This window comes from Cryptotermes secundus, unplaced genomic scaffold (genome assembly GCF_002891405.2).
Source record: "Cryptotermes secundus unplaced genomic scaffold, Csec_1.0 scaffold1061, whole genome shotgun sequence".
Taxonomy (NCBI): domain Eukaryota; kingdom Metazoa; phylum Arthropoda; class Insecta; order Blattodea; family Kalotermitidae; genus Cryptotermes; species Cryptotermes secundus.
In genome coordinates, this window is record NW_019727416.1 from 108847 (window position 1) to 127105 (window position 18259).

The 18259-nt window shown below is 39.0% G+C and overlaps 1 protein-coding gene across 1 annotated transcript in view; it reads right to left on the bottom strand.

Moving 5' to 3' along the window:
- Nucleotides 1-1273: 1273 nt before the first annotated feature.
- Nucleotides 1274-18259, bottom strand: part of LOC111864775 (28S ribosomal protein S5, mitochondrial) — a 34440-nt gene continuing 17454 nt past the window's right edge. The window contains exons 6-12 of the mRNA XM_023852284.2: nt 16876-17071; nt 13383-13582; nt 10609-10758; nt 9416-9532; nt 6859-6978; nt 4333-4340; nt 1274-1476 (exon numbers count right to left, since the gene is read on the bottom strand). Of these exons, the coding sequence (XP_023708052.1) occupies nt 6877-6978; nt 9416-9532; nt 10609-10758; nt 13383-13582; nt 16876-17071 (765 nt within the window). The 3' untranslated portion in view covers nt 1274-1476; nt 4333-4340; nt 6859-6876. The remainder of the gene's footprint in view (nt 1477-4332; nt 4341-6858; nt 6979-9415; nt 9533-10608; nt 10759-13382; nt 13583-16875; nt 17072-18259) is intronic.

Here is an 18259-nt window from a genome sequence, read left to right on the forward strand (position 1 = left end):
GTTTTTAACATTTCAAGAGTTTCTGTTCCACTTTTCCCGAGCAAAAAGCAGAATTTCACCGCCGCACGCTCTTCACAAAAATCAGCCATTGCAAAAACGACGATCACACAAAACAGTTGTCACTATAAACTCTGCCGAAACTAGTCCTTACCTTCTGAAGCAACGGTAGTCGGCTTATCGACTCAGGAATGTTAGCTCTATGCGCTCATAGCGGCAAAACGCGGTACTACAAAAGCTCTGCCCACAAAAAAATTAGTTCGGTTTCTTTTGGGTACCCCATTGTACTATAAACTTGTTATTTTTGACAACTGCTTGATATCTAAGCAAGATGAGTTTATATTTCTGGACGATTTCTATATCTATTGGTTATCTCAACCTTGTAAGGATATTATGGAATGTCAATGAATGATGCTGTCATGGACAGGTTGTAGGGCCCAATGACAAAAGTTTATGCACACAACTGAATCTGCATGATTCAGCTTCTGGACCACTGGCACTTTGTAAGGATACAATCTAAGAGATTCAAGACCTCACAAAACAGAACCTTTTGATATGCCACACTCTTATCGTAGCTGATATGATCTTCTTGCACTTATTTCCATTCTCACTTGAATGCCCTCAAGTCTCTGTTCTGTGAGAGCATGCTTGGGTATCATTTCTTTTTATCAAGACTGGAACCTGTTTCTCATCACTTGCTAAATAATTTCAGAACACAATTTTTAATGGTCATGTAGACCCTGGATAATGACATCAAAACTTATGTACCCGCTGCTTCTAGGACTATTCCTTTAGAAAAATGTCTCAAGTATGGGTCATTCCACTGTGTACCTAACCGTCCTTCAATCACATTTGTTCATGAGAAACAGCCTTCAATGAGTAGGTCTGAGCCAGCTAATAGTGTGGGCACAAAGTGAGCCTTTGTTACAAAAGTAGGACTCATGGTCAGAAGATCACCTGTGTGCTTACATTGGAAAGTCCATACAGTGCTGCCTGCTAATGCACTGGTTGTGGTGGGGAAGAGAACCACAGGAGGTCTCATTAAGGGTGGGTCACTTGGATTTGGTTCCCTTTGTATGTGCAATGTCTTTGCATCAATCTTTTATTGGAAAACAAAAATGTTTGTAAAATAACTTATACATAATTTAGACTCCTAACATCATGACATGTCAAGGATTAGAAGAGAAAGGATGACATTCCTGAAGAAAAGATGTATTATTTTGATAACTGAACTAAGACATTTTGAGCTCCACTCACTGGCAGAAATCACATTAAAAAAGTTTCATTAGTCATGCATTTTTATTGTAATTTTTGCCATCTCTATTATACAAACTGCTGCAAGCACAGTAAGGTATTTCATTGTGCTCTTCTGCTGTGTTATCTCATGGGTGGGTACAACGGTTTTGAAGGAACACACTGTAAGGCAGTATGTTTGTCTGAAATGCTGATACCCACCTCCCAGACTACACAGACATAACCCTGAAATCACAATATAAATACTCATCATTATGAAAACCTCAAATTAAACAACATACTCTTTATTTCACATGTTAACAAAGTTTAAAATAATAAATGTTTTTTGTGCATTTATTTGTAATCTATGGGAGTCCAGCTGGTACTTGAATTAGGAATCTTCAGTCTGTACGAAGAGCCTGAAATTCCATTAACATTGTGCCATTAAGAAAAAATTAACATTTGAGAAAGAGAAAACATTTTTACATCTACGTTATACCAAAAATTACTTCCGACTTCAAATAACAGCATGAACCAAGTCTGCTAAGATGAAATTTCTGAGAAGTATGAAATGAGAAGCTGAATAAATAGAGGACAAAACAACAAATGATACCACACAAAATCTTTCGAAGAATGTTATAAACATCAAAATTAGAGTGGTCTGATATAATAAGTGCATTACATTTATACAGAGTAATATGACACAAACAAGGGAAATAATAAAAACCCATGGCATTAAGCAAGTTCTGAAATTAGAGACTATATAAGAAACGATGGTGAAATGAAAAATAATGGTATGAAGATGTGCTGCACATGGACAATAATAAAATTACATAGAATGAACTGAGGCCTTGAACAAGTAACCGCTACAGGATCAAGGATGAAGAAGAGACACTAAATGGGGAAGATATATAAAACATGAGCAGGGAAAGAGTGGACACAAATACCAGAGGCACAGTTATGGAAGGGTAATGAAAAATGGGGAAGAAGATATCACTGGATGATGATGGACATAAAATAAACACATGAAGGTGATTTCATTCCACACACATACTAAAGTACTTTTTCTTCTATTTGTCATATCAAATACTCATATTGTACTTAAAGGAAAGTAGGCAATTAATTTTTCCCAGAACTTCTTGTTACAGACTGTATTTTATAAGCTTCTCATTACTTCAAAAATTTGTTTACTCAAATGCATTACATTTTCATGTCATACAATTTATCAAAGAGCATTTGCCAAAAACTGGTAAAAATAAGACAAGAACATTGTAGGTGTGATACTTCATATGGTGGCAGAGAGGGTGATGGAGTCCTTGGGGTGACTGGAAGTTGTCCCTATGCCATTAAAGCATGGCAATGGCACAGAGGTGATACACACTTACATGTAACTCTGGTACATCCTAGAAAGTAAGTTATTCTACTGGTGAATACAGAAATTTAAGAACCTGTTCAGTTCTTTTATGTGTGTGTGTATATGTGTATATATATATGGGTTTATTTAATGGTGTTTTTAGTACCAAGACTAATAGCATCAGATTGTAATATGACAGATGAATGATGATGAACTGAAAAGGATTTGGAAGAAAGTGGCTGTGGTTTAACCAAGGTACTATCCTGGCATAAGCCTGGAGGGACTGAGGAACACCACAAAAACCTCAACCAGGGTTGCCAGTATATCCTTGCTGAGATCTGTGCTGAGCACTTCCCAAATACAAGTCTACAGGGTCTTGCCTCAAGACCATCTCTCATTAGAATCCAGAACAAAGTCATAATACAAAGACAGCAAATATGAGGGTCACCAGATGTGTAATTTACCTAGTCTAGATGTTAGAATTGTATTACAATGAAACATGCTATAACCTGTTCACACATGCCTTTGCATGTTGCGTATGTAATTCTAGCTCAGTCCATTTAAAACTTCATCACCGTATAAATTAACTTCCTCAGATTTAAACATGAATTCTATGAGGCTAGAGCATCAATCCATCATCAAAATTGTCACAAAAAATGGAAACCGATCAAATGTTGTTCATCAACGGATGCTGGCTATGTACAGTGATGCTACATGTTCAAAACTTGAAACAAAATATTAGTCTAAGCATTTCCAGTGAGGTAAAAAACCTATCATAAATGAGCTCCACCTTGAAGGCCAGTGAAAATGACTTCTCTGGGAATGTCCCCAACACAGAAAGACCTATGCAGGGCATGTGTCTGATGGGTTCAACAGACTGCTTGACAATGCAGTCTGTTGGAACCATACATTTTAGCTGCAATTGTCACATATGATGGAAGATGGATCTACCAGTGATATTCTGAAGTAAAACAAGAGGCCACATAATGGATACATCATGGTTCATTCACTCTCAAGAAATTTCAGATATCACCATTAGCTGGAAAGGTCATGGGGCATTTTGGAATTTGATGTAGACCATCAAGAAAAATGATGACAGAAGGTGATGAGGGATATCTGCCATAAGTGACTGTGCCTTTGAGTAATTAACCTTTAACATCCGAAGTGCCCCAATTGGGCCAGTGATGAGTATGGTTGTCACGGCCAAAGTATCCCATTTTGGCCAGTCGGGCATTTAAACTCCGCTAGTGGAAGCGCGCGCACATGCCGCTAGTAGAAGTGCATGCACAGTCCTTAGTACTTATTTTTATATGTAGTAATTACAAGACAGACTTGAGTAAAATGATACCTAAGTGAACAACAGCAAAAAAAGAGTATACGTATGAGTTATGTCCAAACTTATCCACAAAACCAGTACTTTTATTGCAGATTAATGTGTTAAAAATATGTAGTAAAATTCAATGTGCATATCTTTTTCATTGTTATCTGCTTGAAGTATTTATAAGTTGAAATGAAACTACAGTATTCTATTTCACTATGAACGCACAGAAAACAGATCGCACTCTGTAACTCAGTCACAATGCAACTGTCCATTCGCGACAATAGAAAGGGCAATAATCTCTTGCAGCTACAACGGAAGGTCTTAGCACTGAAGAAGGGACCCCTCAAAGCTTTTTCTTGAATACCCATGCTTTCATTCTTCTGTCCTTTAGTCAAAAGATTTGAAAATCTGAAGGGTGTAACAAAGTTGTAAGGTTTTCCAGCAGAGAACCAAATGATTTTATTGCTTCCATATGTTTTATGGTACCAGGGACTGCTAAAATTTGTCAAGTGTTACAAACAGAAATGAATTTATAATACAGAACAACTTTGTGAAGAACTGGGAAACCATTTTTGCAGTACGCATCAAAATTAAAAGAAAACAACTGAAAATAGTGTATAACTCTTAAAATCTTCCATTATAATATGCGACACTATTTCTTTGCTGATACAAACAAAGTTAATTCCATCCATTTATCATAAAAATTGAGTTAGATACAGCATTTTTAAACACAATGCTTAAAATTGTTTAAGCACCCTAACAGGAACGGACATTTAAATGCAGAGTAGCAACGGGCATTTAAATAAACTCCGGCCAGCACAAGCTTACCATCATTTCAGAAGTCCGAAGGTTAAAGGTTAAACCAACCGCCCTACAGTCCAGACCTGACCACTGGCGATTATTTTCAATTCGGATACCTGGTGACACACCTACATGGACATTTATATTCAAGAAACAAGGATCTTAAATGTGCTGTTTCAGGGATTTCTTCTCTGTTCATGAAATACAGGAAGTGTGTTAAACTCAAGGAAGGCTGTGTTGAGGAACAGTGAAGACATATCTGTTCAATCTCAAGTTCTTCATGACTAGGTAGATTATATATCTAGTATCCCTCGTCCATTTCTTTGAATATGTGACAAAATTCAAACATTTGGGAATGACAAATTATAACTACATACTACATACTATATAAGCAGATTTAATTTACTGATTGTCTGATACTAGTCGGTTCAAAATCTTTTATTTCCAGTCTCCCCTTTACAAACCTAAGATTAAAATATGCAAAATTGTAATTTTAACTCTTGTTTTATATGGGTGTGTGAACAGGGTGTTGAGAATATTTGGATTCAAAGGCAGGGAAGTAAAAGGAGGATGGAGGAGAAAATTGTAACAAGGGCCTTCATCAGGGTGAACAAATGAAGGATGATGAGATATGCAGGTCATGCAGCACGGATCAGAGAGGTAAGAAACACATAATTTGAAAGACAGGAGAGAGACCTAGGCATAGATGGGGAATGTCAAAATGAATCTTAAATATGATGTGATGTGGACTAGATTCAGCTGGCTCAAGAATGGGCTAGTGTTGGGCTTTTGTGAACCCCTCCATAAAAAGAAGGGAAGTTTCTGATCAGCTGAATTACTATCAGTTTCTCACACAGGACTGTCTAAATCAATACATGAAAGTCATTACGCAAGGGGTCATTGTGTTTTAAAGTTACTACTAAAGACTGAACACTTAAAATACGAGGGTTGGAACTTTAATACTGGCAACACTGCTGTAGACACGCCATGCAATGGAACCAAATAATGTCACTTATACCACACGTTAGTTACATACCTACCTTACCTCACAGCAAATGGAATCTCCCTTCCAAAATCACGCACACGCGCAGTGAAGAGAAGAACAGAGCCTCATGTTAGCTGGCGGTCTAATGTAGTGCTGTCACGATGTTTTCGAAACAGGAACAACAGAGTTGGATAGAGATTGAATCTGCCAGTGGCCGTACAGCACGATAGTATCATCAAGGTCTTCAAGAGGCTTGCGGGGAATCTGCATTGCCTTACAGAACAGTGGCCAGGTGCGTAAAAGCCTTCAACGAGGGACACCAAAATGTGGCAGACATGCGTCGGCCAGGTCGTCCTAGTGTCAGTGAAGAAGTCTTTCCCCGACAGCAGACCATCAATGCGCAGTATTACTGTTCATTTTTGGAACACAACCTGTGACCAGCTTTGAGAAAGTGGTGGTGGCACTTTCTGCAGAACCCACCCATCATTTTGCAGGACAATGCTTGGCCACATGCAGCGCTAGCTGTGGCTGATTTGTTCAAAGTGGGAACTGCTGGGAAGTGCTGTACCATCCACCATACTCCCCAGAATTAAGCCCTTGTGACTCTGACTTGATTCCTAAGATGAAGGAACCACATCGTGGCATTCGCTTCAGAACTGTTCCAGAGATTCTTCAGGCAGTAGACCGCTCCATTCAAACTATCAACACAACAGGTCCTGCTAAAGGTATCCTACAACTTCCACATCGCTGGCAATGGGTTGTACACAATGCTGGTGTTTGCATTGAAGGACAGTAAAACTTCGAAACACCCATCTATTTTGTATCAGTTGTAAATAAATAGTTGCCACTATTAAAGTTCCAACCCTCGTATGTAATAAATTAGCCTGATAGTGTTGCAAATTCTCTGTAACACATCCTGCATACATAATTTCATTTCATAAAACTCATAAAAATTTCATATAGACAATGCCACCATAATTCTCTTGAACCCTATGTAGGTAAGGCACTGTCCCAACACTTGCCTGAAGAGGCTGAGAGAAAACCATGACAACTTGCAGAACAGCCACTAATTCAGTTAAGAATCTAATCAGATACCTTCTGAATGCTATGCTTGTTACTACTACACCACCTCGCTCACTAAACAGAGTAGTTATTATTAATACTCACTGGATGCTATCACTCTGCTTATGTCTCTTCTGGTTCTCTATATCCATGTACACACTCAGGATATTTTTCAGCATAGAAACTCTGGACTTTACCATATTCAGCCAGCAAAGTAACTTTAACCTGAAAAAGGTAATGTATTTAATTATGAATTATACAATACCCATATCTTTAACAAATCTTTGATTAATTTACTGGTATCTAAAATTTATTTACTTGGATGATAACACTCTGGGTTCAAGGTTGTAAGTGGTATATTTTTATGAGACTATCAGGAAGAACATAAATTTAGTGCTTTAACCATTATGCATGGGACATCCTGACACAAGTGTTTCACTACGCCCAGGGACATACTGTGCTGTCTTTAGACCAGCATGTGAAATTATTTGTATGATTCTACCAGTGCCCAGTAAAGAGTAGGCTGTTTGTGACAGCAAGCATTTCACCGTTGCTTGCTTAACTACTTCTGTGTAAAGAGTGGCAAAATGAGGCTCTCATGCTGTATACTGAAACTGCCTCATACGAATTTCCTGAGCATGGGAGTTCCATACTGAGACATGGTGTGATGTAACAATTATTTTTTTAAGTAGTAATTGCTTGAGATGTAAAAGTTTCCAAATCAATTCAGCTTACAAGGGTATTCATGCTTCCAACACACTCCAAAGTCATAGGGTTAAAGAACTTAATATTTATTCAACCGGCTTCTGGCTTGCAGCACTTTGTCCACACATGCCATGAATGTGCTACTGTGACTCAGGCATATGGGATTTGGTAGAGACATATTCTCTTAATAGATGTAATAGTTACAATGTCATCACTTGATTTCCATAGCCTTATTTATGAAAACAAGGTGCACCATGTGGAGGAGATAGTGGCAGAAACTCCACAAGATACATCCTAGTGAGCAGGATCAGTCACACAGTAACACTCCTTTTATTCAGTAGGTGCTCACTTAAAACCTTAGCCAGAAGACCAGATAATGTGACTGTGGTTTTGCTCAGTTTCTGCATGCAAATTCTCAATTAGACATGATTTCTTTCCACGTCCTTTCTTGGAGTTCATTTTAGGATTCTGTCAGTATCTCAGATTGTACAGCATTGAGTAATAGGTTCACTGGTGAATACCACAATTGAAAAGGATATGGAAGGGCACACTCATGACTCAGTCAGAACATTTGCTTCGAAGGGCTGTGGAAAATCATGAAAACCCAGTCATCCATGTTCTTTCAAGTTCATTAACCATTCTACCACTTGACACTACTGAGATCCTGTCATTAAATACGTAAATATGAGCTGTAGCTCCTCTTGTTCACCCAGCTGCCTTCACTTATATTTAATATAATGTTTATAAATTGGGGCTTGCATAAATCTTAATATTGTCCACAAGCAATTCATAAGTTTTGGTAATATCAATTACATTAGTAGCAATCAACAGTCAAAATGTGTGCCAAGCAGTTGTAAAGTTAATTATATTGTCACATGTTGGGTATATTTCACGTGACAAATAACTTCATGCTGTTCTGGATCTAGCGAATTTATTGAACACTCGCTCTCACATTTACACAATTCACAATTACACAAGTACTGCCATCTGCAGTGTCACAAATACTTCTCCTGTTTCCATTCACTCTGGCAAATGCTACACTGCAACTGACTCATTACTCTATAGTAACTGGCTCAATATTCACTACTCACTCACAACTGAATAGTGTTTGCTGCTCCTCATTTAGGCTCGGCATGGACAACACAGAAAACAGTTACGTGATAGATACGACTGTTGCATAACATCATATTTACTGATTGCCTAGCAACAGTTGTTGCACGGGCTCCCCCGTTGCGTGATGCCGTGTTTACAAAGGCGCTGCTGGGCAACGATGCCGAGAGTTGTTTATTGTTGCATAGCAACCGCAGTGTCCGCTGTTACAGCACCGCAGGGGAGGGGGTGTTTAACGAGCATTGCGCCATCCATGTCACAATATTGTTAGGAGGGTGCAAAGTTCGTAGATATGCATTACATAAAGAGAATCAGCTGAATGCATGGTAGCAAAATCGAACGATCACTGCCAGTTCCAAAGCCTGCCACTAGATACAGCTCTGGGTCACATACATACAATGCTGCCTCAAGCATTTTATGGTGAAGCCTCTGTTGCTGAGAGCAGAATTCGTGTAAAAAACTGGTGAGACATGTATTTACAAAAGGTATCCAATATATATATGAGACTGTCCCATATTTGAGTGACTCTTAATATGTTGACTTGACATAGAATGAATCCTCGAGACTTGCCAGAATAATGTTCCTGTATATGAAAGCTGCTATAGTAAGTTTCAATGACAGAATAATGAAAAGTGTACAAAATTTTGGTGTAATAATATCTTGGAAGGCAGTCACTTGAAACTCAGAAGGTAATATTAATGGGAAAACGGTTGTGAAGGTTCACAATTAAGTCCAATGACGGACTTCAGTTTTGGCAGCATTGTTCTTTCAGATTTGATTACTAAAGAGTTAGGTTATCCTCCAATTCTCTAAACTATATCCATGTAAGAAACAGCATTTATCCCACCTTGTCTCTGTTTCTTGTGTACTGTGACTTCTTGAGGTAGTTTTCCCATGATGGTAGCTTTGTAAAAAATGGAGGTTCTTTCTTCTTCTTGAGAAATACACGATCCCCCAGTGCATACTGTGAAAAATAATTTACACATAAACCAGCAGCCAATGGAATTCATTCTTTATAAAATTTAAAATTACGAATGTCTGTGACCCATCAAAATACTAACCACGCCCAATGTTGCTCAACTTCGGTGATCAGGTGAGAACCGGTATTTTCAACATGGTATGGCCATTCCGCAGTAGTGTAGTTGGTTAAGGCACTATGCTACAAGCCGGAAGGTCATGGTTTTGAGTCCAAATGAGGTTCATTATTTCAATTTACCTAATCCTTCCAGCCGCTCTATGACCCTGGGTTCAACTCAGCCTCTAACAGAAATGAATGCCAGGAATATTCCTGGCGGGTAGAGGGAAGCTGGCATGTAAGACTGACAGCCTTACCGCCCTCTGTGAGCTGACTGTCAAGAAAATGTGGGAGCCTCAACATATCACAACGCTATGGGCCTTCACAGCCTGTTACATGGATAGCTTTACCTTTTCTTTTAACAAATGTCTGTGTTTTTTGTTCCTCAGTTTTTGGGAAGATGTTGATTTACTGGTGGCTGAGCCAAATAAGTGAGCACTCAGAAACTGACAAGGTAAAGGTAAAGTTGTCCCTGTGCTTACTGAAGCATCATGTCATGAAGATGTATGAGTGAGTGGAGAATATCTCCATGCAACAATAACCTCTGCACTATGTGGAGGTGAGTGATCAGTTTTATGAACTGGCTGCTTTACCCCTGGAGAAATTTACTCCAGTACTAATGGACAGGAGGCTCAGCAGACCCCATAGCTGGTCTAGTTACAACTGCTGGGAATTAAACCATACAGAGTCCTGAGTTATCTGGCCTGTAGCCTAGTCACTATACTGACTGAGCTATTCTGGTTCCCATTCGGTAAATGATGACCAGAAAGAAATTGTACAACAGAATTAGGCAACAATCATAGCTTGTGTGTATGGAATAGAGTTCAAAGCTTACAACAAAGAATTATATTTTTAAGACATGGCAACTCACAAATCATATTAGTTTGATTGTTATTACAAGGAACATTTATCCACTTTTTGCAATTCCTTTCTTCACAGCACCTGCTTACCGCTTGGCACATTACCTGTGTATAGTCCATGACTTCATTTGGTTTGATCTCCTCCTGAGTACGACAGGTTGGCGGAGATGCCACAACAGTGGGGAAGTAATCATTCTCCTTTCTAAACTCAACAACATGCAACTTCTTCTCCTCTGCTAGCATTTGGTGTGTTTTCTATGAATGTAACAAGAAGCAACAACAACATATTAATAACAAATGTCAGAGCACTTCAAAAGAGGCCAAACATAGCAACAACTGCATAAATGAGATTACTAGTCCTATGTCATGGCCAGGAAATGATCTAGCTGCTTAGGACAAAGTTAACTTCTAAAATATTAAAAACCATACAATATCCTGAGTATTCAGCTTTATTAAACTTCATTCTTCCCTGTGCAATATTGGTGATGACACTGCAGCTCATGCTACTGAATCCAGTGTCAAAGTAGCCTTGGCACTTGGTTCCACTACAAATTATGCTGTCATCTGCTATATGTGATATGAAGTTCATTCATGAGCTCTTTTTTTTTCAGCTGAAGTCTTCATAATCGTTAACTGATTCACTTCCATCATGAGTCAGAATTTCTGGAAAATAACATTCATGGTAACTGTTTGATGTTTCAGGGACTGTCTATCTCCATCATCTGGGGCTGATGAGATGAGTTTCGTATCTGCATGCCATATTTATATGCAAAGCAAGCTGTGGGCTGCCTCACTGCATACTGANATGTGCCCGGGCAAAAGTCTTTTTGGATCAACAGCTGTGTCATTATGGAATTACTGTCTGATGTTTCAGAGACTGTCTATCTCCATTATCTGGGGCTGATGAGATGAGTTTCATATCTGCATGCTATATTTATATGCAAAGCAAGCTGTGGGCTGCCTCACTGCATACTGAAGAGGGAACAGGAAGTCAGCAATGTCTGTCCCAGCATGGACTGTGTGGGGAACGGTGAAAACAGTCAGTGCATGTTGCTTGTTGCTGGTCCTTCTAACGATGAGCTTTGATTGCTCTTGTTTGTGACTGGGCACAATGAACAGCCTCGTGGGAATCCAATATACGAGGGGCAGTCAAAAAGTTCCCGGAATTGTGGTAGAGCACTCTAATGGTAGGACATACAGCATCACTTACCTAATCACCTTCAAAGTAGGACCCCTGCGCGCACACACACTTGCTCCATTGATCTTGCCATTGTTGGAAGCAGTGGTGGAAGGCTTCTTTTGGAATCTTCTGGAGCTCAGCTGTCGCATTCGATTTGATGTCCTCCATGGTTGTGAAACATGCCACCTTGAGGCCCATTTTCAGAGTAGGGAACAGCCAGAAGTCACTCAGAGTGAGATCTGGAGAGTACGGTGTTTTTTTCTCAGCGAGGAATTGCTGCACAACAAGCAATCTGTGGCTCTGTGCATTATCATTATGCAGAAACCACTGTCCCTGCCAACTGTCGCACTGCTTTCTCCAAACCGCATCGCGCAACCTCTGCAAAACTTGCAGGTAGATGTGGCCAGTAACAGTACTAACTTCTTGCTCCAACTCTCCAATGGTCATTCTTTGATCACATCGAGTCAGTTGTTGCACTATTCCAATCATTTCTTCGGTTCTCGATGTTGAAGGTCTCCCGCTGCGCTGGTCATCCTTTAACGTCTCCTGCCCATTCTTAAACTGGGAAAACCAGTCGTAAACTGTGGATTTCCTTAGTGCAGTATCACCGTAAACTTGCTGCAGGGCTGACAGCATCTCTGAAGCAGATCTTTCAAATTTGCATATGAACTTGATGTTCGCATGCTGTTTGAGCTGCGACATTGCGCCGAATGACCAACACTCGCATCTAATTCATATGGAACAGTAATGACACTGCACACTGAAACTTGTCCAGACCTGCTGCGCCTGCGAGCAGACATGCTGAGCTTCCCACAACAACGTGTGCACTAGCTTTTAGCTCGTTCTCCATCTGCAGGGGAATTACGGGAACTTTTTGACTGCCCTATGTATGTGTTAAAATTACTTACTGCACATAGTTAACAGTCATGTTACAGAGTCTACATACTGACAGCATCATAAAGTAATGCACAAAGAAAAGATACCAGATATCACCATTTTATCATTTTTTTTGTTTTGTTCCCTTCTTCCTTTTTACCATGTGGATCTTTTAATTCCTACTGTTTATATCTAGGAAGACTGTGATGTAGGTAGGAGGATAATATTAAAATGGATCTTAGAGAAATAAAATGGGGTAGTATGGATTGGATTCATCTGGTTTGGGATAAGGATCAGTGGCAGGCTCTTGTAAACATATTAATGAATCCCCTAGTTGCAAAAAATGCTGTGAAATTCTTAAGTAGCTGAGTGACTCCTGGCTCCTCAAGGACATCACTGCATGGAGTTACTCCCTCCCAACAGACCAAAAATTGGTGTGTGTGGCTTGTTTGTGATGAGGCTGACAACATTCCTCATTCCCAGCAGCATCTTCAGTTTCGTAACTTCCTCTTCATGTCACATAACCGTGTGCCAAGGCAGATGTAACTGCAGTGCAATAGTGGATTTCATTTGTGAGGAACTTTGCATGTGTGTCACTAAACATGAACACTAAAACTCACGCATTTATCATCTTGTTTTCTGCAAGGGAGATAATTAATTCTGTAAACACTTTGAAGCCTACGAGTTTAAGATAATTTCTCACTTAAGAAGTTTATATTTCTTGGTCCCCTGGAAACTTCTTAAAAGGGATCCACAGTATTCTTCAGTTTTTGGAGACAGGCACCAACTTGACATAGTAGTTACACTCTGGTAACAAACCTACCTGCTGAAGTAGCCCAATGAAGAATGCCTTGATAATGTGCTGCAGGTTAGTGGAGCCCTCAATCTTTGCATAGAGATCTTTTATACCAATTACTTCACATGCAGTCCTGATTGCTCGATGACATACCAAACCATAACCTTCTGGTTTCTTGGTAACAAAGATTTTTGTCTTTCCAAACTGGCAGAAAAAACTGTGATAAACTGAAAGCAACATGTTAACACGTGTTTACACACAGCACAGTGACAAGAAACGTTACATTATAAATACATAACTTCTTTCACAACCACTAGCATTCCATTTGTTAAGTCCCTGTGCACTTGTACAAAATGCATGTACTCCACTGCTGTACCTACAACATTCAAGGAACCTTGACACATGTAGCAACCTTCAGTTTCAGATCGTGAAATTGTGTAGTAACAGTTGACACCAACATTTCAGAAGAAAATGCACCCCCACCTGGGGGTCAAATGGACCTGGAAGATGGAGACACCATGTTCCTCCAAAACATCGGTGTTCACCTACAAGGCTACGTAGAGTCAAAATCCAGAATACCATAATCTGAACAATCAGCACACTCTATCTTGCCATGACTGGAATTCTGTGAGTCAGTTCTTTCTGAAGTTTTGGCTGACTTAGGTTCTGTCAGTTTAGGCACAAGCAATTTAGTGGAGAAAGTGATGTCTCAGCAGTGGTGAACATACAGGAGGCTGTAGAACGCTTTCCTGACAGTGATATCGCACAATGTAACAGTGTAAGCCAGTCATCAGAGGTGAAACTTAATGACAGTTCTGGAAGTGTAGGAGCCTGCAAAAAAGGTTCAAAGACTACCTCAGCAGATTGCTACCTCACATTATACAGAGAACTACAGAAACGCTGTACATTAAGACCTCATTATTGAAATTCTGTTAATAATGAGAAATCACTATATTTAACAGGCTCCACATGTGTTGTAATGCATTCTGTAGAACATCATTTTGCTGTCTTCACCATTCTTGGGCTCATCATTTGAATTACCAAGCTCAGTACAGAATTTTGAAACAGATCATTACAGACCTGCATAATTTTTCTTATAATAAAATGCAAAATGTCCTATTTAAGTAACCTGTGACTGATTGGTTTGCATGCATCTGATTCACTTAACCGTTCAGCGTGGTTTGACGTGTATGTTTCGTCAGGTATTTAAATTGTCTGCAGGGGTTCGACGTCTATGTTTCGTCCAGCTGCACACCTATATTATAACGCCCATAATAATTGATGGTTTTGCTGTAGATTGTTAGATTCTTCGCTGGCCTGTTGTCACAAGAACGGTTTATAATGAGACAGGAGTTTAAGAGCGCTAAGTCATCGTTACATATGCCTGTCTTGCAGCAAAGTTCCTGTGGCTATTGCGAGCGGTTTATTCGTTCTACGTTTATGAATGGCGTGTTTTCCTTTCCTATGAATTTATAAACAGCAGAGACGTGATATGTGCTGTGTTTATAATATCATATTGCCCTGAGCTGGCCACACTAACACACTCAATTGGAATTCTTAGAAGAGGGATGTCCAAATTTTATTCTTGCAAGATCGATTGATTTCGCACAGTACATAGCAGCCAGTTCTTAGAAAAACGCCACAAATTAAGGCAGAACACTGTGGTCACCCCCTGTGACGATACGGGTGTGTGTGGGGGAGGGAAAAGAACTCATTCCTTCATGTATTATCGCTCCAGTTGACTCCATTTTATCGTACTGACCTTGGTGGTCGTTCCAAGGGATGACCATAAATATTTTTTTGAGCCAGCTAAGCTCTACTTTCGTTCACTACATACCAGCCAGTTCTTAGAATAACTTCATGAATTCTGTGGTCACCCCTTCGACATCTTAGAATATGAAACGCAGAAGCACCAATCCCTTGTTATGATAACATAAAGGTTGAATTTACTGCAGCTAATCTGGCAAGCAGTCCAACTCATGGAGAGACATTTCCTCTTGTATTCCCCCCATGGGGAAGAAGGCAAGGCCGCACAGAAGATGTGGTTAAAAAAAAACTGCCAAAGAAAAGATACACAATATTGGTGTGGTGAATGCTTCAAGGCGTCACCTGCTTCCATTGCCGAGATACCGGGCGCTCATATTATAAGGCAAGGTTATAAAACCATCTTTTAAGATCATTTTAGTGAAAGTTTCATGCTTCAAGGCCTACCCTACACTGCTCAAATTCTAAACCAACTGCTTCCATTGCCGAGATACCGGGCACTCATATTATAAGGTAAGGTTATAAAACCACCTTTTAAGATCATTTTAGTGAAAGTTTCATGTTTCTATCTCATATAATTTAAGAACAATGATGAATAAATCATTTTCGAGCAAAATTTAAATGGCCGGCTGAATATATTACCGCCAGAGAGACACGACAGCAGAATTTAAATGACCGCGCGAAAGGGTTAAAAAGGTATCCAATAGGATAATTGATAAGAGAGATCTTGACACTGTAAGATGTTATCCTATTCAGTGTTTAAAGCTGTTACCCCTCAGATGGAGAGGTCTGTGATGAAGGCATATAGGAGTGTTGCAGTTCAGTTCCAAGCCTCAGCACCAGATGGAGATGAGTGATCCACATGATGATTTGGCCACCAATGAGGGCACAGCTGTCAGTACCAACTCGATAGGAAACTGGATGGAAAACAGAAAATTTCTGCCCCTGTCAAGAATGAACCCCAGTCAGTTTACTAACGGATCTATCCTGGCTCATCACTATCCCTCAGATAAGACTAAAGTAGGAATTTCACTGTTATGCTCAGAAAGTAGATAAAGTAACAATTTGACTTCTACAGAAGTAATACAAAATTCTGATGTTTATTGTAAAAGTAGGTGTAAGTTAGATTGGGCCTCAGATTTGAAAACTGGACTCACAGATCCCATGGGCAATATCAGAGATGACAAGGTTTCTCAGTTTACCAGCAGCTACCTCTCTTCAACCTTCATTATTCTCATACCAAGCTGGGGTAGCAGTAATTCTGTGAATTTGTATGTGCCTGGTTTGAATCTCATTTCCTTACCCTGACTGAGGGTTTTATGGCATTCTGAGTCCCTCCAGGCAAATGCTACAAAAGTGCCCTCAATCATACCACCTCATTCTAAATCACCATTCATGATCATCTTCCCCATATCACTGAACCATACACATGCCTGCAGTTTTAAAAGTGTTAAAGAATCAGTCATAGACCCACGTTTTCTTCATATCAGCACTAGTTGAAGATGAGTGGTCAGCCTCATGCCCCAGCCACTTTACCCCTGGGATAAGAGCCCCCACTACCCATTTAATAAGAGGTTGGACCCAAGAGCCAATCTGGACTATGTCAGACTAGTAACTGGGGATTTTACAATTTCTATACCAGGACTCCACTGGCAGTCTACATCTCTTCACAAACTGGAGAAGTCATTTATTGGGATATCCTTGTGAATGAGTGTATGTTCACATACACATATATACATAAAATACTTAAACATACCCGTATGATTGTTAAATATTTCTATGTACACCATCTTTTGGCCTGCACGGTTCTTTGCTTTCCGAAGAGCTGCTTTGGATTCCACTGCTTTGCCAAGTGCAATTCCAGCTGACCCATTCTTGTTTCCTGTCACCACAAATGCGCTTATCTGTCGCTTTCGTCCCAAGTTTCCTTTCATATTGAATACACTTTTCAGCTGAAAAGTTGAGGTAGTTTAGCTAGAGAGTTAATTCATTACAATATTCTATAAATTTAGTTTTAAGATCAGCAGTAAACACTATATGAAATCATTAATTAATTGAATTAAATATAATGAACGAAAATAAGAAAATACCATATTTACGCATGTATAGGCTGCACATTTTTTGCCAAAAATTCAAGAGGAAAACTGGGGTGCAGCTTATATTCGAAATATTCAAAATCACACTTCATTTAAAAAAAAATTATATTCATAGTTAGTAATACAGGGTGTTCTACTCCTGAAATAATATTCCAAGAAAATTATTTTTTCTATAATTTCTGTCTGAAAATTGTGCTGCGGCCTATACATGCGTAAATACAGTAACTAATGCGTATAATACTAAATTCCTCAGATTAATACTGGATAATACTCTCTCATGGAAGGTTCATATAGACTTAATTGTATCTAAGCTAAGCTCAGCCTGCTATGCAATAAGAATAATAAAGCCTCTCCTGTCCCAGGAAGTAGTAAGAATGGTATACTATGCTTATTTTCATTCGATCATGACCTATGGGATAATATTTTGGGGAAATACTTGTCATAGTGACTTAATTTTTAGATTACAAAAGAAAGCTATAAGAATAATTAAGGGGATTACAAGTAGAGAGTCATGTAGGAAACATTTTAGAGAACTAAAAATATTAACATTAAAGTCACAATAAATTTATTCACTCTCTTTATTTGTGATCAATAATAGACATTATTTTGAGACAAACTCTGCCGTTCACAATGTTAATACTAGGGCAAAATATGATTTACATCAACCGCTATCTCAACTGACAGTTTTTCAGAAGGGGGCCTATTATGCAGGAATAAAGGCATTTAATGGCTTACCAGCCACAATAAAGGAGATATCTCAAAATGCTGAACAATTTAAATTGGTATTAAAATTTTTTTTATTTCTTCACTCATTTATACCATGGATGAATACTTTAACTATAAGGATTAAATGTAATATTACGTTATATTTTTAAGATACAAGATTTAAATCGTAACTGCAGTATGACTGAATCTGGAACCAATTTTAATGAATTGTGAATAAAATAAATGTTTTATTTTGTATCTATTAGTACTATAAGTTGTTTGTATATTATGGGACCTTGTCCTGGTGACCTGGCCAAGATTCAAACTGCACATTAACAC